At 45.2% G+C, this 21,032-nt stretch overlaps 1 protein-coding gene across 1 annotated transcript in view; it reads left to right on the top strand.

Moving 5' to 3' along the window:
* The first annotated feature begins 665 nt into the window (after positions 1 to 665).
* ILDR1 (immunoglobulin like domain containing receptor 1) overlaps positions 666 to 21,032 on the top strand; it is a 32,756-nt gene continuing 12,389 nt past the window's right edge. The window contains exons 1-5 of the mRNA XM_021692463.1: positions 666 to 745; positions 14,871 to 15,041; positions 16,612 to 16,761; positions 20,351 to 20,470; positions 20,756 to 20,902. Coding sequence (XP_021548138.1) covers positions 691 to 745; positions 14,871 to 15,041; positions 16,612 to 16,761; positions 20,351 to 20,470; positions 20,756 to 20,902 — 643 coding nt within the window. The 5' untranslated portion in view covers positions 666 to 690. The remainder of the gene's footprint in view (positions 746 to 14,870; positions 15,042 to 16,611; positions 16,762 to 20,350; positions 20,471 to 20,755; positions 20,903 to 21,032) is intronic.

Genomic DNA, 21,032 nt, shown 5'->3' with positions numbered 1-21,032 from the left:
AGGATTTGTTTATCTCCAATAATTTATATTTTTCTAACTTTTCTATAATAAGCATCTATGACTTTAATAGTTGTGGAAAATTAAATCTATTTCTCTAGTCTATACTGTACATCTTTAGTTTCTAGAAAACCTGAGCAGACGTTATGTGCAAAGTTCATGTTGGTGTGTTTTTAGTGAGGGAAAAAAAGTTTTCAAGCATATATGAGGGGATGGAAAGGTAACGTAGGAAATACACCCCAGAAAGTTATATCCACGTAATTCTACAAAGAGGGGAAGAAGTTTGCTAGGGATAAGATTTCCCGAGAACTTCTGGGGGAAAAAAATGGTAACGTTCTCTAGGGGCGGGAGGGATGTGGCAAGAGACGCGGTTCCAGCGAGACGAATTACCTGGCAGCCTGGGGAGGAGGCTCTGGCCTCTAGGCAAGGTGGCCACGGTCCTCCGGGATGGGGGGCGGAGCAGAAAGGGCGGCGCGCGGGCGGGGAGGCGGAGCCGCCGGCGCGCTCAGGTGGGGATGAGGCGGGGCAGTACCTGCTCGGGGACCGCGGCCGGCCCTCCGCTCGCCCGGCGCCGAGAGAGGGGAAAGCGGAGGGATTCCTCGGAGAAGTGGCGCGTCCTGGGACGGCCGCTGCTGAAGAGAGACGCAGTGCCCCCCGAGCCCCTGAGCTGGCAGGGGCCAGAGAGCGGCCGGCATGGGCCCTGAGCTGCCTGCGCCTTGGCTGCTGCTCTTCACCGGGCTCCCAGCAGGTGAGCCTTGGGAAAAAGTTGGGTCTCACCCTGGGCCCAGGGAGACAGGAAGCCATTGTTGCCTGGCCTTGCAGAACTGGTCACGGGCAGGCCAGTGGAGGCCTGGGCCGCGCTCTGGTAGCTCTTGGCACAGGCTCGAGTTTCTGCCTGTGGGAGGGAACCTGTTGTTTTCCTCTTTTCTTAGCCCCGGCCCTTCCGAAACAGGTGCAACTAAGGAAGAAACCCAGAGCCTCTGGGCCTCCCTCCTGCAGTCTTTAGGCACTTCTTGGTCTCGAAAGCTGCACTGATAAACGTGGAAGCACCACTCTTTTGATCCCTCATTACTTTGCCCTTTCATTTGATGCTTGCTTTTAGGTTTTCAATATGTGACGGAAATGCATTTATGTCGCTCCTGGGAGGTTATAACGCGTCCTCAGTATCATGGGATGTTCGAAATGATTCAGAACCTATTTTACAGGACTGAACCATGTGTCTTTTTGCTCATCATGTTCAGTGTCATCTTTTTCTACTTTTTTTGTAGCCACCCACTTTCCTAACTTTATCCCTTCCTTAGTTCTCTCCCCATCAGGTGCCCAACCACCCCCCCTCCCCTCCCTTCTCTTAACCCTCCCACCCTGTCTGCTTTGGAAAGCATGGTTTTTGTGTCTTCGGTGTATCTCTTGGAAATGTGACAGGAGTGTGTATCTGCAGGAATAAAATCAGGTAGGAAAGGACAGCTGAGTGACTGTGCAGGGCTTGCAGCCCCTTTCAATTACCATTTAGTGCCACCTTGCAAACAGAACGGTAGGAGTTCCCTTGGAAATTCTGTCCTGTTGTATTTCATTTTACCATTCCCCACCCCCTCTTTTAGGAATAACTGCCCTCTTACCTCTAAGTTGTCAGTGGGAAGTCTGCTCAGTTTGCTCACAGACCAATGTGAGTCTTGTATTTTTCTGAGGGAAAAGATGTAATATGAAGGTGTGGGCAGAATTTCATTTTTACCAACTTGATAGGACATGAAAACCCCTCAGATGTAACTAAATCTCATTCAGACAAGATTCTACAGTAGCTTAAGCTTAATGCTGAGAATATAAAAAAGGTGGAGAATTGCAAAAGGGTGAGAAAACTGGAAAATCAGTATTCCTAAGATCCTCTGGCTCATGCCATTTTCTGGGGGCAGTGTGTCCTATCAGTTATCTGAAACTGACAAGGGTAGATGTTGGACACATGATACACAAGGAAATGGACTAAACCTCACCTATTGAAGTGCCCGAAATTCTACCAGAGCAGTTACCTGCTTAGACTGTGACAGCAAAATCCTAAACATCCCAGCTTCTCACAGTCCTCTCTCTTTTGCCTTATGCGTTTAGCTCAAATTCCACAGCAGCTAGGGATTTCTGAAGCTGCTTGAGCTGCCTTTTCAAAAACATGGAGGTCTACTCCCACCTCTGCCTCCTAGCACCCCATCCCCAGATTAGGACTTTGTAGCCAGCCGCCATCCAGGTCATAGAATAAGAAAGGAAGCCTTACAGACAAAAATCTTATTAGGATATAAACCCTAATCCTTAAATCATCAGCATAATGTTTTAAAAGCTATTTGATTTTTATGAAGAATATTGAACACTGAACATTTTTCAAATACAGTGATTATGACCAAAGGGTATAATAGTAAGCAGACTGCTAAATGGACAGGGACTTTTTTTTTTTTTAAGATTTTATTTATTTATTTGTCAGAGAGAGCAAGAGAGCACAAGCAGGGGGAGTGGCAGGCAGAGGGAGAAGCAGGTTCCTAGATGAGTAGGGAGCCTGATGCCGGGCTCCATCCCAGGACCCTGGGATCATAACCTGAGCCAAAGGCAGATGCTTAACCAACTGAGCCACCCAGGCGTCCCTGGACAGGGGCTTTAGAAAATGGTGTTCCAACTGTTCAGGAACCAGCCATGCATTGTTAGTATCAGGATGCTGAAGTGGTAAAATTATACAGACTGCCGTGTTTCCTGCCATTCTTTAACTGGAAACCTACCTGCATGACCTATTTTAGAACCAGAGAATGCTGAATTCAAAAAAAGTCCTAAGTGAACATCTAATGTCACTTTTATTTCATAGGTGCAAAATTGACATTTCAATTCTTCAGACTCTAACGCTTTGAGAGGAAATAACTACTTTAGCAGATATTTTCCCCGAATGTGTGTAGGACATGTAAAAAAAAAAAAAAAAAAAAAAAAGCTGCATTCAGCTATTTAATATGCATTTGGATTTTGCATCCAGAATGTTTGTGTGACTCTGGTCAAGTTACTGAACTGCTGAAAGCCTGCCCTAAACAGGGATGATGATAGTACTTATCTCAAGGTTTTTATGAGGATTAAGTGAAATGAAGATTTTTAAGGCACTTAAGGTAGTGGCTGAAACAAAATGAGGGCTTAATGAATGTTAGCCATGGTGATAATGATACTCATGATTTAGACCCAAGGAGGATTTTTTAGAGCTAACTTTAAAGAAACAATTTAAGTGTCCCCTCCTCCTCCTTCCCCTATAGCTAAGAAATTGCAATTAATAGTCAAGTCAGATGGACTCTCAGGTTGAAATTCAGATTCTGCCTCTTACTAGCTGTGACTTTAGAGGAATTACTTCAGTTCTCTTCATCTAGAAAACAGATAAAATTCCTGATGAGCCCCTCCCACCTCCCACCCTCCCACCCCTGTAAGGCCAACTCATGTTGGTGAGTTGAGATCAAGCACAGCATCTACAAAATGGTCATCACTCAGGAAATATTGGGTCCCTCGCCACCGCCCCCATCTCTTTATTTTTAGACTAAACTTCCTAAAATTCTCTAAGATCAAACTGAAAATCAAGTTTCTTCTCTCACTTCCAGTATCTGCCAAAGCAGTGCTTTTCAAACTTTTTTTTACAGTTCTCACTGTAAAAAGAAATACAGTTTATGTTGTGACATGTACACATAGATAAGATTTATAAAACAGAAACAAAAATACGTGCACACACACAAGCCCATTACGATGCTGGATAAAAGAATAACAAATTGACATCATATATTATTTTAATAACATTTAAATTAGTAGAAAATAGTCCCCAGATTAACATGAAATAGAAGAATCCAGTAAGTTGATTTTCTCAAGATCTGCTGCAAAGTGCATTATGAACTTTGGAAAACCCAAGAGTATGTTCATTTTGGTCCATCACCCCGTTCTCTTCTGTTTCTAAAGAAGAGTTAACCCAACCTTCTGGTGAGCATCCAAGTTTCTGCAGTTGTAAAGTGTGGGTCATTAGTGAAATTAGGTCAGATTTGGGTACTGGCTAGCTGGTCAGTGTGACCAGAGGCCCTGATGAAGCCTCTCAGGTCAGGGAGTCCTGGGAAGTTACCACAGTCCCTGTGCTCTGAGCTGTGGGCAGACCACTTGTCAGAGTTTTGGTTTGTTTGTTTTTGTACTTCAGAGTATTTTTCTTTAAAAAGAAAATTTTAGCACACAAGTGATACTTACTCCTTAAAACAAAACATTAAGATAATCTAAAGTAAGTACTTACAGCCTTTTGCATTATTGGCTAATAATTTTGGTTACCTCCATCCAGCCTCAAAGTCTCTTCCTGGAATGAACCTTTAGTTTTCCACTCAAGTTCTAAAAGGGTGTGTCTCATTGGGACTTCTGTGAATTTTTTTTAGATTATAGAGTGGTGTTAACTTACAGATTCACGCAGCTCTCAACTTGTATTATCATTCTTCGGGAAATCAGCCGGCTGACTCCTAAGGGACATGATTCTTGAGAGCATATAGTCCAGTAATTTTCCCTTGGTGGTGAGGGTAAAGTGTGGGATCACATTGAAAACTGAATGACATCTCAATCCCCAATATAGTGGATAGGAAAGTGGAGCTTCTCAGGCTGAGGGGGGTGTGAGTGGTGGATGGGAGCTGCCCACTTAGCTCCTTCCTCACCTCCATGGGGCCCCTGAAGTACCTCACCAGAATCCCAGGGCTCTGCTAAACTCAAGTACAAATCATACCCAGTCCCTGTCTGTCTTCCCCTCTGGGCCAGTTTTGCAGATAAGGAAATCTATCCAGGGAGGTCACGAGCCTTAGGTTGACACAATGGAGTTAGTTTGAGAGCTGAGACCAGAACCTTGGCATCCTTGCTTTTAGTCCATGGCTCTTTCCCCTGTTTCATACTGTGGAGCAAGTTTATTTTGTCTAATTGAATCCTGGTACGCAGAAATAGAAATAGATTGCCTCTTGGATGTCTAACTAAATGCTTTTTATTAAACATCTTGCCCCAACAACGATGCCGTGGAATGAGATGCTGGGTAATTAATGTACCGTCTGCCTGGGTTTCTTTCAGCCCAGTACTGTATTACATCATGTCCGTGGGGGAGAAATAAAAGGGTGTGTTTTAAGAATTAGGAAGACTTAGATCATGTGTCATCTTTCTCTCATCTTCCTTTTTTTTTTAATTAAGATTATTTATTTATTTATTTGAGTGACAGAGATAGCGAAAGAGATAGCGAGAGAGAGCAGGAGCAGAGAGGAGAGAGAGAAGCAGGCTCCCCGTTGAGCAGGGAGCCTCATGCAGTGCTGGATCCCGGGACCTTGGGATCATGACCTGAGCTGAAGGCAGACTCTCAACCAACTGAGCCACCCAAGCACCCCTCGTCTTTATTTCTGTAGTTTTCAATCTTTAAATCTTAGGGTAAGGTGGGGTCAGAGGAAGGCAGTTTTGACACTTTCTTCATTTCCCAAACCCTGTCAATCACCATGTTCTGTTTCTTAATCCCAGGATCTGTGCCCTCTTTTCTGTTCCAGGTGATAAACCTCACACTAGCCTATTTTAAGCATCTTAACCATCTCCTTGCCTTGAGGTCTGCTACTGTCTCTGTCTCGTGGATGATAGGTTACCTACCTGGGTTCCCCTTTCCCACCTTCATTCCAATCCTCCAAGCACCTCTACAGGATCTCCATAGCTTGTAAGAGTGGGTTAAAGCTCTTTGTTTGGATTTCAAGACTCACTCATTCTGGCCTCACTACTTCGGGTAGCCTTCTCCCCAGTGGTATGGGCGTACGCTGGTACTTCCTCTCCCCTGCAACACACTTTGTTTTCTCGTCTGACCATGCTACAGATGGTTAACTTTATTTATTTTCTGTACTTTTAGAGTGCTTAAAATTTATTCCAGGCAGTTTAGCCTGTCTTGTATGCATTCGTCTGTTCTTCTGGGCAGCAGATGTTGAATGCCTACCACACACAGGGCATGCTGGCCAGCGCTAGCTGTGAGGCCTTAAGCCAGTTACTAAACCCCCCTGAGGATTTTTCTCATCTATGAAATGGACATAAAATAAGGCTTATCTCATGGGTGTTTTACAAAGATTAAATGAGATACCATATAAGAAAGCACCCCGTACCATGGCTAACCACATAGCAAGTGCTCAGTCTCTATGAGTCTCCTCCCCAGAGTAGCCACATGCTTAGCACAATACAGAGTAGCACACACCAGACCTTTGTTCAACATGGAATACATAGACATAATTCCTCCCCTACCCCAGCCCACTTCTCTTTGTCGCCTTTCCTCCTCTCCTAATTCTCTCCATCCCTTACTTTGGGTTCACACTCAACGGCCACTCCCTCTTCCACTTGATTCCTTTCATATTTGCACTGTTATCTAAGGAAGTGTAACAAGTACAGATGGCAAATATACTTGGGGAGATAGCTTGCTCAGACATAAACTCTGATAGGATTAGACCTGTGTACTTTTTGTGACCTGCTTAGTGGCGCATAGGTGCCTGGATATGTGAAAAACATTCAAGAAGCGAGACCTTCTATCAGGAGTTAACACCAGGCCACTGCCCCTTGCCTGGAAAGACCCTGCTATCCCCCTGCCTGCCACTCCCTTCCAGGCAGGAGCCTTCATGTGTAGAGGAGGGGAAATGCCATTCAGTCCCCTGAAAACAGTTCTTAGTTAAAAAAAAAAAAAAAATTGTAGCTATGTCCCTGTGTTATATGGATAAAATATTCTAGAAACTGTAAAACATCTTGCCCAATCTGATATAACACAGGGAAGACAGACTGAATAAAGAAATATACAAAGATATGCATGTGTTTCGAACACATAGCATTTAATGGTAAAGATAATCTTCTTCCATTGGTGTGTTTTCCTTCGACTTTAATATGGGATGTAGTCCCCACGCTGCACAACGGCATCGTCTTGGAAAGTACTTCATGGTAGGAAACAGAGAATCCCCTTCTCCTTCCCTTCTTCCCACGAGCTCCGATATCTCATTTGAAGTTACATTTCCACCCTTAAATGACAGGTTTCCCTCCCTCTTTCAGAGGAGACAAACTGAATGGGTTTGCCAGGGTGCAAAGTGACGCAGCTTTAAAAGCTTTGAATGCCAGTTTACATTTGTATCATTTAATTTTTTTTTAACATATAATGTATTATTTGTTTCAGGAGTACAACTCTGTGATTCATCAGTCTTACACAATTCACAGCGCTCACCATAGCACATACCCTCCCCAATGTCCATCACCCAGCCACGCCATCCCTCCCACCCCACCCCCCACTCCAGCCACCCTCAGTTTGTTTCCTGAGATTGAGAGTCTCTTGTGGTTTCTCTCCCTCTCTGGTTTCATCTTGTTTCATCTTGTTTCATTTTTTCCTCCCTTCCCCTAAGATCCTCTGCCTTCTTTCTCGAATTCTTCATATCAGTGAGGTCATATGATAATTGTCTTTCTCTGACTGACTTACTTCGCTTAGTATAATACCCTCTAGTTCCATCCATGGTGTTGCAAATGGCAAGATTTCAGGTTTTTTTGATGGCTGCATAATAACATTTGTATCGTTTTAATTCTTAATACTTTTATTTGCTGTTCTCAATTGACCTCAATCTCTAAGGTGGGCAAGATAAGTACAAATGATATAAATAATAGCTAATGTTTATTCAGTGGCTATTATGTCCCAGGCTATTTGCTAAATTCTGGACATTTATTATATCATTTAATCCTTACTACAACACTATCAGGGAAGTATTTTTTTTTTAAGACTTATTTTTTTTTCTTTTATCCCCCTCCCATTTATTTATTTATTTATTTTTAAATTCTTTGTTTAAATTCAATATAGTTAACATATACTGTATTATTAGTTTCACGGGTAGAATTTAGTGATTTATCAGTTGCATATAACACCCAGTGCTCATTACACCAAGTGCCCTCTTTAATGCTCATCACCCAGTTACCCCTTTCCATCACCCACCTCCCCTCCAGCAACCCTCTTTGTTTCCTAGAATTAAGTGTCTCTTATGGTTTGCCTCCCTCTCTATTTTCATCTTATTTTATTTTTCCTTCCCTTCCCCTATGTTCATCTGTTTTGTTTCTTAAATTCCACATATGAGTGAAATCATATGATATTTGTCTTTCTCTGACTGACTTATTTTGCTTTGCATAGTACACTCTAGCTCCATCTACATCATTGCAAATGGCAAGCTTTCATTCTTTTGGATGGCTGAGTAATAGTTCACTACACACACACACACACACACACACACACACACACACACCACATCTTCCTTATCCATTCATCTGTCAGTGGACATCTGGACTCTTTCCATATTTTGGCTATTGTGGATATACACATTGAAAGATTTATTCAGTATAAACATTGGAAGATTTATTTGCTTATTTTAGAGAGAGAGCAAGCACGTGCACATATGCGTGTGAGTGGGGGTATAAACACTGAAAGATTTATTTGCTTATTTTAGAGAGAGAGAGAGAGAGAGAGAGCACGTGCACATGTGCATGTGAGTGGGGGAAGGGACAGAGGGAGAGGGAGACAAGCAGATTTCCTGCTGAACAGGGAGCCCGAGGCAGGGCTGGATCCCAGAACCCTGAGATCATGACCTGAGCCAAAATCAAGAGTCAGACACTTAACTGAGCCACCCAGACACACCTATCAGGGAAATATTATTATCATTCCAGTTTTGTATATAAAGAGGCAACTGTAGTTTGGAAATAACTTGTCAGGTCTTTTAACTGGTGGGGGAGTGGAGACAGAATCTGAACTTAGGAAGTCAGTCTCCAGAATTAAAGCTTTGAGAAGAAAATGATAGAGATATTTAGGAAATCAGATGGCAGTTAGCTGAGGGGAAGGAGATGCCACAGGATGAAGGAAATTTAAGAATAGAAACGGGTACCTGGGTGGCTCAGTAGGTTAAGTATCGGATTCTTGATGTCAGTTCAGGTCATGATCTCAGGGTTGTGAGATTGAGCCCCGAGCTTAAGATTCTCTCCTTCTCCCTCTGCCCCTCCCCTCCCCTCAAAAAATAATAGAAAATATAAGAATTTGAAGACAGTTTAAAGAGCACAGATCAAAAGGACATCTACCTTTTTGAATCTGTTCCTCTTTTCAGCTCAGATTCTGCTGTTCTTAGTCTCTTCTTGAAAACTTTACCTGCCTAATAGTGTGCATGCCCAGTGTGGTTAGTTTTACCGAGAAGTCCAAGGCTAAAGGACAAGAAGGATGGGAGGTTTTTGCCTTTGAGATGGGCTATCCTCCTCCCAATCTGGAAAATCCTCCTGCTTTCTGAGTCTAGCACCAGACTTCCACTTTGAAAGTCAAGCTTGCCTGCGTGGGAGAGATCATGTTTACCCAACGTGCAAAACCAAAACTCCAGCAAAACCAAATTCTGAAGCTGAGAGGGCTTGGCTTATTACAGTCTCTAAACCTTTGCCCATGTGTATGAGTAGGACTGTTCCCACCCCTGGGGGTTTTGTGAGGATTAGAGACAGTGTGTGTATATCACCTGGCACACAGTAGATGCTGAGATCCAGAGCAACAGCTGAGCTAAGGGGAGAGAGGTTTGCTGGTTGCCTGGTACCTTTTGTCCTGGGACTCTTCCCCACTCTTCTTGTGGAAGGCCAGGGATGAAGGTCTGAGAGCTGGGCAGGTTGCTGTGGGGCTGGCAGACCCTGGGAGAGTGTGTGAGTAAGCTCAGTAGGGTCAAAATCATGGGAACCTGACATATTTCGAGGCTTGAAATTCACCGAAGGGATGAATTCAAAGAGAGGATGAAAGAATAGTACCCAGGTGGCAAAGCCAGTGCTGACGTTGGTAAAGGTGAATCATGTCACCGCAGGTGTGTATTGGCCATAATAAAGGCATTCATGGAGGGCACCTGGGTGGCTCAGATGGTTAAGCGTCTGCCTTCGGCTCAGGTCATGATCCCGGGGTCCTGGGATCGAGTCCCACATCGGGCTCCTTGCTCCTTGGGAGCCTGCTTCTCCCTCTGCCTCTCTCTCTCTGTTTCTCATGAATAAATAAATAAAATCTTTTTTTTTTTTTTAAAGATTTTATTTATTTATTTGACAGAGAGAGACACAGCGAGAGAGGGAACACAAGCAGGGGGAGTGGGAGAGGGAGAAGCAGGCTCCCGCCGAGCAGGGAGCCCGATGCGGGGCTCGATCCCAGGACCCTGGGATCATGACCTGAGCCGGAGGCAAACGTTTAACGACTGAGCCACCCAGGCGCCCCAATAAATAAAATCTTTTAAAAAAAAAATAAAGGCATTCATGGAAGGGTTGCTGAGGGAGGACTTGGTAATGAAGGTGATCACCCTTGTCCCCATTCTCCTCCCTCAGAGTGTCAGATTCAGCAATCTGCAAAGCTCCCCCAGAGCAACTCCTAGCTCCATCCGAATTCCTTTCTCTGACTCCCAGCAAACTTGCCCTCTCACCTCTACACAAATAATGTTAACCAGCGCCCTTTGAATAAATTGCTGTTTATGTCAAACTGCCGTTCAGCAAAATGAAGAACATGTAGCTTGTTAATCACAGTACCAGAGTGACTGATGCCAGTTGTCGCCTGTCTCTCCACTCCGATTGTTTGCAGGCTAATGAGTAGCAAACATTTTCCTTTATTTAGAGAATAACCGGGCAGAGTGGAGAGAGCACTGCTCAGGGGTGGAATCTTGATTCTGACCTCCTTAGAAAATGAATGACCACAGACAAGCCAATCATCTTTTCCAGTCTCAGATTTGTGGTGTGCGAAATGGCCCTGATTGTCTACTCCCAGGGGTCATATTTAGTGTGTAAAAGACAATATTTGAAAGTACGGTGTGAGTATGGGATTTTGTTTAGACCATAAATAGGTGTTTTAATCCCTATTCTAATCCATATATTTACTGAGCAGAATAAGCTAGTGTTGACATTGCCATCCTCGTCATTGTCAAAAGCTTACCTGTAGTGACTTCTCTTCGGTTAAAGCTGTGTTGGGCGGAAGCTCCAAGGTCTGTTTCAGGTCAGTTCTGGAAGAAAGCAAGGGGGATGGTGAGAGTGGAGAGGCAAAAATAATAAAGCAGATTACAAAACAATTCACATTAGGCTTGAGATGCTAGTCACCGGCTCTTCCATTCCGATTGGACTAATTTCCAGGAATCTTATAGCTGGCAGAGACAGCAGCTATTTCCCCCCCCCCCCCAAACTACTCAAGGCTCATTTTCAAAATGATGATCTTTATAACTGGATGAGGAAGTCAACAGTCTTCCTAAAAAAACCACCTTTGCCCTATTACTCTACAGAAAGTGTTCAGTGATTACCCATTAACTAGAAATAGATGCTTCAGTGAGATTTGGGCTCCACCCGGTCTCCCCAACCCCAGTCACTACCACCAGTCCTTCCTTATTGATCCCTCTGTTTCCCATAAAGCCAGGGGTCGGTTCTCTCCAGGCTCCCCAAGTAACTGCCCCTTCCTGATAAGGGCTGCTTCTCTTTTCTTCTGTCTTGAAACTATGAGTTTCTCTGCTTTCTTCCTATTTTTCGTGTGTAATCTTAATCCTACTTCAGTGTTAGGGCCCAGCTTATATCTCTTTTTTCATGAAGTCTTCCCCACCCACAGGTGTCCCCCATATTTCTGCAGACCCTCTCTCCAGCATGCCTGTCACAGGCACATCATCATTTCAGCCCAGTCCTGGAGACAGTTTGGGTCATTTCTGGGGGCAAGGACCTGTCCTGAGCAGCACCCTGATCTTTCTCCGTGGACGTAGAAAAGTGGGTACATGTGCCCATCATAATCACAGCTTACTGTCTTATGAGGGCTGTGTCCCAAAGATGAGGCAGGATCCAGAACCATGTGGCAGTGGCCTTCGAGCCAGGCCCACCCAGCTGTTTTGTAAGGGGTGAGGGTGGGGGCTAAATGTTTGTGTTTGTGGGTGTATCTCAGTCAAAATGAGGCTGGTCCACCTGAGAACTCCCTTGGAGAGAACCCCCGCTTGAACCCCTTTCTTTTTGGCCTTCATCATAGAGGAAAGGAGGAGGAAAGAGACTCAGACTCAGACCCTGACACTAACACAACAGCGTATGTACCAGGCACCATGCCAATTGCCAGAAGTGAATTATCTCATTGCATCCTTTCACGGACCTGATGAGGTTAGTACTATCATAATCTGCAGTCCTAGCTCAGGGGGGCGGGGGGAAAACAACTCAGTAAATAGCTTGTACAATGTCCAAATAAATAGTGAAGTTTTATTTGAACCCAGTTGTATCGGAGTCCAAGCCTGTCAGTCCACACCAGTGGTTCTCAAAGCATGGTACCCAGAGAGCAGTCACCATCTCCTGGAAACTTGTCAGAAATGTAAGTTCTTGGGCCCCACCCAAGTCCTCCTGAATCAGAAACTCCTCCTGAAAGTGATCTGGGCCATTACAAGTCCTCTCGGTGGCACACGCTCAAGTTTGAGTACTATTATTCTGCGCTAAACCTCCCACGAGAAGAGCCCCTATAACTTGGCCTAGAAACCATCTTGACATAGGAACATTCTAAGATGTTGGTTATGTGTGGACCTCTGACCATGCCAAAGTGCCACCTGACTTTCTGTGCCACTGGGTTCCTCATCAAGGCAGACCTGGAGCTGTGTGTTTGTAGCTTTGGAGGCTAGGGAGGAGCCTTAAAAAAGAGAAAAGAAAAATTCTTAATTTCTTCAAGTCTTTTTGTTTGTTTGTTTTAAGATTTTATTCATTTATTTGAGAAAGAGAGAGAGAGAGCATGAGACGGGGGAGGGTCAGAGGGAGAAGCAGACTCCCCGCTGAGCAGGGAGCCTGATGCGGGACTCGATCTTGGGACTCCAGGATCACGACCTGAGCTGAAGGCAGCCACTTAACCAACTGAGCCACCCAGGCACCCTCAAGTCTTTTGTAATAAAATTTGTCACAGTCTGATCATTTTTATTTATTTTATGCTCATGTTGACCACCTGTACTGCCAGTTTCTATTGTTAATGGATTCCTGGTCATTCATTCCATTATTTATTCAACAAACATTTGTTGGGTGCCAAGGAGGTGACAGGTACAGTTGTGAGGTTGTGCTTTAACGGTGAGTCAGAGACAGACTCAGCCGGCTTTCTCAGAGCCTGCAGTTAGCTGGCCATCACCAAGGCATGTGAAATGTCCTGCCTGGGCGGGGAAGAGGCACTTTGGGAAAACACAGGAGACCCCTCTCCCAGATTTGCAGTCAGGGAAGGCTTCTGGAGGAGGTGAGGGTGCTGCTGAAGACCTAAGGAATACATAGTAATTAGCCTCGTGAAGGGAAGGAAGTGGTGGCTGGTGCTCTGGGAGAGTGCTCCAGCCAAGAGGTCTACACGTGGGAAGACCTGGAGAAGATGGTGATCCTGCCAAGGGAAGGAATGGAGCAAGTTCAGGGTGGCTGATACCCTGAGTGTGAGGTGGGCCTGGAAGGGAGATGAGGCAGCAGAGAAAGGCTGAAGGCAGACCTGATTGGCCTCATAGGCCTGTTGAACTTCCCTGAAGAAGTGGGGAAACATTTTAAAAGAAAGTAACATGAAAAAATATATACGTGTATTGGCAAGCTCACTATATGACCTTCTTTTTTCTTTTCCCCTTTTTATTTTACTTATTTTTTTAAATTTAATTTAATTTTATTATGTTATGTTAGTCACCATACAATACATCATTAGTTTTTGATGTAGAGATCCATGATCCATTGTTTTCGTATAACACCCAGTGCTCCATGCAATACGTGCCCTCCTTAATACCCATCACCAGGCTAACCCATCCCCCCACCCTCTCCCCTCTAAAACCCTCAGTTTGTTTCTCAGAATCCATAGTCTCTCATGGTTCATCTCCCCCTCCGATTTCCCCCCCTTCATTTTTCCCTTCCTTCTCCTGATGTCCTCCATGCTATTCCTTATGTTCCACAAAAAGTGAAACCATATGATAATTGACTTTCTCTGCTTGACTTATTTCACTTAGCATAATCTCCAGTCCCATCCATGTTGATGTAAAAGTTGGGTATTCATCCTTTCTGATGATGAGTAATATTCCATTGTATATATGGACCACATCTTTATCCATTCGTCTGTTGAAGGGCATCTTGGCTCTTTCCACAGTTTGGCTATTGTGGACATTTCTGCTATGCACATTGGGGTGCATACGGCCCTTCTTTTCACTACATCTGTGTCTTTGGGGTAAATATCCAGTAGTGCAATTGCTGGGTCATAGGGTAGCTCTATTTTTAATTTTTTGAGGAACCTCCACACTGTTGTCCAAAGTGGCTGTACCAACTTGCATTCCCACCAACAGTGTAAGAGGGTTCCCCTTTCTCCACAACCTCTCCAACATTTGTTGTTTCTTGCCTTGTCAATTTTTGCCATTCTAACTCGTGTAAGGTGGTATCTCAATGTGGTTTTGATTTGAATTTCCCTGATGGCTAATGATGATGAACATTTTTTCATGTGTCTGTTAGCCAATTGTATGTCTTCTTTGGAGAAGTGTCTGTTCATGTCTTCTGCCCATTTTTTGACTTGATTATTTGTTTTTTGGGTGCTGAGTTTGAGAAGTTCTTTATAGATCTTGGAAATCAGTGCTTTGTCTGTAGGCCTTCTTTTAATATAGTTTCTTTATTGTTGTTGAACGTGTTAACACTGTCAATGGATCACAAGATCCTTGCGAGTCATCCTTCCTCTTTCTCTCCCCCATCTCCCCCAGGGTGTCTGTGTGGTCTTTGCCTCCCACTCTGCCTGCCAGCTCCCAACTAGTCAGCCAGTGTGTTTGCTTATTTGCATTGCTTTTATTACCCCATGAACAGAAGTAGGTCACCTCCCAGAGACATAGTCTGCCTTCAGCATTGTCTCTTGCTCTTGGCTGCAGGGTGCCTGTCCTTGCTGGTGACGGTCCAGCACACAGAGCGCTATGTCACACTGTTTGCCTCCATCGTCCTTAAATGTGACTACACCACCTCCGCCCAGCTCCAGGATGTCGTGGTGACGTGGCGCTTCAAGTCCTTCTGCAAGGACCCCATCTTTGACTACTACTCTGCATGTGAGTCCCTCCTCCTTCAGCCCACGTACGTCTCTCTGTGAAGCATGGCCATTAGGGCATAGGGCCACAAATCCTTCTGAGAGGGAGCCGCAAAGTTCACTTAATGCCGTCCCCTCATTTTATTTTATTTTATTTTTAAAGATTTTATTTATTTATTTGACAGAGAGAGACACAGCGAGAGAGGGAACACAAGCAAGGGGAGTGGGAGAGGGAGAAGCAGGCTTCCCGCGGAGCAGGGAGCCCGATGCGGGGCTCGATCCCAGGACCCTGTGATCATGACCTGAGCCGAAGGCAGACACTTAATGACTGAGCCACCCAGGCGCCCCTCGTCCCCTCATTTTATAGATAAATAAACAACCCAGACAGATGAAGTAACTTATTTGAGGTCACATACTATTTTATTTTAAGATTTGTGTCCTACCTTGTTCTGAAAAGATGTAGGCAGCTCAGACATTAAGTTTTTTAAAAGGCAGTGCCAGTCCTGCCTCCTGGTCCATTCCTGGTTGCATACCGGCACACTGAGATGAGTATGCAGTCCGCCTCCATTCCCCTTACCACCTGAGGACGTAGACAAGAAGCCTCCTACATCCCCCCGGACCCTGAGGGGTGGGGTTTGTGAACCCCCCCCCCCCCCCCCACTGCCACACTCCCTTTTGTGGCCAGCCTTCCTAGTGGCCAATGAAACTCTCCCAGTGAGCGAGAGCCCACTGCCCCCAGGAAACACATTTTCAGTGCTGCACAACCCCCCCCCCCCCCCCACACACACACACACTTAGCCAAGTCCTACCTCTCAGTAGCAGCTGCCCCACTCATGTCAGCTCTCCTCCCTGGAACCAAAGTTCTTTTTAGCTGTCTACCTCTACTCTCTCAAGGAACAAAGGAACCCAGATCCTCACCGTCAGCCCTGGACAATTACCCTTGTAGAGATTTTGAGAGTACAAGTAGACACCGTCTTTGTAGGAAGGAAGTGAGCTTCCAGGGGTGAGGAAAAGGGGGGAGGCATCAGCTTTACCTCTTTTAGCCCTGACTAATGTCTTACAGTATGAACCCCGATACCTAAATGTCTGAGTCACCCACAGAACCTGGCGTTGTCCCCAAAAGACACATCTCTGAATCAAGGCATGATTTCCAGGGGGTTACTTTTCAAATAAAGTCAGAAGGGAGGAGAGGCCAGGGTAGCAGGCATTTGCCACCAGCAAATGTATTATAAGGACAGGTGGATGAGCCCTATAGGAGCAGAATCTGGGGTGACCAAAAATGAAGCAAGGGTAGTTGGAATGGGAGACAGGAGCATGGAGCCAGGATTTGGAAATGATGACCTTTGAGAGGGGTCTGGATCTTGCTGCTCAGAGGTTCATTAGTATTACCTGGAGTTTCTCTGAAATGCAGACTCTCAGATTCTCACTCCAGACCCACAGAATCAGAATCTTCATGTTTAGCAAGATTCCCAGTAGACACATGAGCTCAGGATAAAAATGAGAAGCTTCCCTGCTCCAGGGAACAGTAAGGGCGCCTTTCTCCATGGGAATTCCCCATTGCTGTGTGACCTGGCTGTGTCCTCTTTCCTCAGCATACCAGGCGGCTTTATCCCTGGGCCAGGACCCATCCAATGACTGCAACGACAGTCAGCGGGAGGTTCGCATCGTGGCTCAGAGGCGGGGGCAGAATGAGCCCGTGCTGGGGGTGGATTACCGGCAGCGCAAGATCACCATCCAGAACCGTGAGTGCAGGGGAGGCGGCAGGGATCTGGGGGCGGCAAGAGGTGCAGACACCAGGCCTGGGCCTGACTGAGTCATTGTGGGGATTTCCCTTTTTCTTTCTTTTCTTCTTTTTTCTTTTTTTAAAAGATTTTATTTATTTATTTGACAGAGAGATAGCGAGAGCAGGAACACAAGCAGGGGGAGTGGGAGAGGGAGAAGCAGGCTTCCTGCCGAGCAGGGAGCCCGATGTGGGACCTGATCCCAGGACCCTGGGATCATGACCTGAGCCGAAGGCAGACGCTTAACGACTGAGCCACCCAGGCACCCTCTTTTTTCTTTTTTTTGGTTTTGTGTTTGTTTGTTTGTTTGTGTGTTTGAGGAAAGTGCCAGATACATAGAATGCTGTTACCACCATCTGAAGTCACTCCCCTGGAAGTTGGTCTCTAGATGAGAAGATGTCCTACAGCTTTGGCTAAAGGTCTGGGAGTGGGTGGTCTCTTTTGCTTTTTCATGGCTGAGGTGTGGCTCAGGCTTGTTCGCTCCCTCCCATAAATTGCTCTCAGGGCCTGCATGAACCCCAGGCCGCTGAGTTTCCCTCTGGCCACTCCTGTTGTACATGTCTAAAGGGCTTCCAAGTAAATGGCTACCTGAAGACCATCATTGCCCATTGGTAGAGGAAAGAGCATTAGCCTTAGAATCTAAAGACCTGGCTGAGTGTCCTGCTGCTTCCACCTGCTAGCTTGTGGACCAGTAGCAGATGTTTTCCCTGGCCTCTGTTACCTCATCTGAAAGGTGGACATAATGGTCTCTGTGTCTGTACACTGAAGTAAATATCAAATGTGATATCTAAGAGCTATGTGTAAAGCATACTTATTCTTTGTGCCTAGTACAGGGGCTGGTGGTTGGAGCCCTCAGACTCGGGTGTGGGTCCCCATTCTGCACTTATAGGGTATGTGAACCTGGGCAAGTCCCTTCAATTTTTTTAGCCTCAATTTCTACAAAATGGGACTTGCCGTAGTACTACCCATCTCCTGGAGAGCCGTCAGGATTCAGTGAGATGATATGCATAAAGCACTTAGCAAATATTAAGTGTGCAGTGAACTTTAGTTACAATCACTGAGGGCACTTTTGGATGGATGGGCTAGCGCCCCATATTCCTATCTTGTAATCCAGGATGGCCGTGATGGGTTATTGGCACAGAATTCAGAGCCTGTTTCAGTGAGCTTCACATGCAGTGTTAAATAAATATTTGCTGATTAAAAGGGGAAAAAGAGGGAGAATACATGAAGCAGGCCACTCAGGGTACCTGTAGCAACAATGTGAGGAAATCAGTGAATGCGCTATGACCATTTAAAGGGAGCCAATTTAATATTTGCTTCCAAATTTTTGTATAATACTTTGGCTGTGATATTTAAGTCTGATTCTTTTACATGTGATCTCTGATTCCCCCAAGCCAGCCCTTAAACTCTCGGCCTTAAGGAACATCTGTCCTTTTCTGGTCTCTAGCTACATTCTCAAAGAGTCAGGGTGGTTCTCCTTTTCCCAGAGCCTGCAGAATTAGCCCTCATCTGATTCCAAAGTTTAAAGTCTCTTCAATTGGCAAGCCTCCTTTATAGTTTTTGAAGGATGAAAATCCCCACAGGTGACAGTCCCCACTTTTCTTTTTTTCTAATTCTGAGTAATACCATCCACTATCTCTACTCCCAATCACCCTTGGATCAAACTCTGTTTCTCCCTTACACCCATGGGAAAGCAGTATTTCCCCTTGGTTTTTATTTCTACCTCCATACTTGTCATGACTTCCTGAAGCCCTTGTTTTCTGACACTTTATGCCTGTGTGTGCATCATTTGAGATAACCATGTCAAGTCAGTTCTTGGATTATTTAAAATATCAACATATCTGAATGTCCTCATTACTGTGATATCCCTAAAAAAAATCTTTATGTCTCTAATAAAAATTGGGGCAGATTTTTAATGCACATTAACATTAAGAGAGAATTTCCTCCAAAGCATTTTTACCATTCTTCCAAGTCTGGGGTAAGCTTATTTCTGGGAAAGGTAGTGTGTTTGGAAAATCATGGGTAGGAAAAAAATCGTAGAGCTTGACGTAGAAAGAGAAGGAAACAGAAGTTGAAGTTAGCTCCAGTGGTACATGACCTTGCATTTTTGTTTCATTTCCTCAATAAATATTTTTTGACAAACAGATAATGAAGAATTATAGATGGGATTGCTAAGTAAGCAGGAGCAAGTCTATAATGCTAAGGGTTTTTAAAAAGGAATTTGAAGTTGTCCCCTGGCACTCTACTGTGGATGAAATAGCAGGGATGTGGAGGCTGTCCTGATGCCCCTGACTGGACTTTAAGCCCTTTTAGGACAGAGATGAGTCTTATTTCTCTGCAGATCTTCCTCAGGGTCTGACATAGAGCTGGACCCACACAAGGTCTTCAGTGAAAATTTGTTGCATTTACTAAACTTGAACATACCATTCATCTATCTTAATGAGGTAGCCCAGCGCTTAGTGCTCATGAAAACTGAAATTCCTTTCTTGAACATCGAGTAACATTTACCCTAAAATATTGGCATTTCATCCTTGCTTATTCAACTTCATCTTATAAATTGTCCCTCTAAGATCCAGAGGGATCCGTTCACAGCTGGTGAGGAACCCAGGCTGTGGAGTTTTCCACCCCTTAGGAAAGGACATTAGAACTTAGTGGTTAAGAGCACCAGGGTTGCAGCAGAGAGACATGGATTTGAACCTACCTCTGCTACTCATTATTTCTCTGTTCTTAGGCCAGTTTCTTAGCCTCCTAGAGTCTTGGTTTCCTCATCTGAAATGCAGCTGATAAGCATACTTACTGTATCAGGATGGTATCGAGTTTATGAGTAAGCAAAACCCAAAATATTAGTGACTTAAACAATAAAGAAGTTTATTTCTTCTCAAGTATAAATTTGGAGGTAGATAGTCCAAAATTAGTGTGGTGGCCCTGTTCCATCAAGTCCTCAGGCAACAGGCCCAAGCTCCAGCTCACCAAGAAAGTCTTTTTCTTCCTCATGGTCCAAGACAGCAGCCATCACATTTGCTCTCCAGATAACAGAGTAAAAGAAAAGAAGAAGAGGAGGACAAAAATATTCCCAAACTGTTTTAGGAAAGTTCCTGGGAGCCATCATGTGACCCTTCTGCTTGCATTCTGTCCACCAGAACGGAGTTGTGTGTCCATGTCCACCTTTAAGAGAGGATAGGAAATAGTGACTTTATTCTGGATGGCCACATCCATGACCAAAAGTTATATGACTGTGAAAGAAAGTTGTATCCCTGGGAGGCAATGTAGTGTGTACCTCACCCACTCAGAGAGCTGTGGTGGGAATGAAATGAGGTGATGTCCAAAATCCTTTGAGGGTACCTGGTAGGGCTCAATGAATGGTCAGTTCTACCATCATTGTACTGTTTGGGGAAAGAGGAGGGTCTCAATGAAAGGGCTTTAGGCTTTCCTCTGCGCTACGAGGGGCCCTCTTAGGATGTGGAAGGACAGTGCTGGGTCTTTAAGCCATAGGTCAGAAACCAGGGCCCTCTCCTTTAACCCCTGGCACTTTCTCCCTCCCTCCCTGCAGGAGCAGATCTGGTGATTAATGAAGTGATGTGGTGGGACCATGGAGTGTATTATTGCACCATTGAGGCTCCCGGGGACACGTCAGGAGACCCAGATAAGGAGGTGAAGCTCATTGTCCTGCGTAAGTGCTGCTGGAGCTTTCTCTTTAGCCACCCCATCACTGTGACACTTTTACACACAGAAAAAAAAAACAACAAAAAACAGAAGCAAGCAAGCCCAGGCTATTGCTGGATTGCCAACCTCTGAAGGTCCTTTACCAAAGCTAAACTTTTTTTTTTCCCCCCACTATATTGATTGAACGTAACCTATAGATCAAGAGCAGTATTTATTAGACCTCTAGGATATTAGACCTGGAAGCATTCCACTGGCATGTTTCGTTAGCTTGCTCTTGGCGTCTCCACTGCAGACTGGCTGACAGTGATCTTCATCATTCTGGGAGCCCTCCTCCTGCTCCTGCTGATCGGGGTGTGCTGGTGCCAGAGCTGTCCTCAGCATTGCTGCTGCTACATCCGCTGCCCCTGCTGCCCTGCCCGCTGCTGCTGCCCCGAGGAAGGTGAGAGCGGACGGACGAGCACTGGGAGGGGTGCTGCCGCAGACTCGGACGAGCACTGGGAGGGGTGCTGCCGCAGGCTCGGACGAGCAGTGGGAGGGGTGATGCCGCAGACTCGGGCGAGCAGTGGGAG

This window comes from Neomonachus schauinslandi, chromosome 1 (assembly GCF_002201575.2).
Source record: "Neomonachus schauinslandi chromosome 1, ASM220157v2, whole genome shotgun sequence".
Taxonomy (NCBI): domain Eukaryota; kingdom Metazoa; phylum Chordata; class Mammalia; order Carnivora; family Phocidae; genus Neomonachus; species Neomonachus schauinslandi.
Note: the sequence above shows the minus strand (reverse complement) of the source record. Positions and strands in the feature narration are given on the sequence as shown.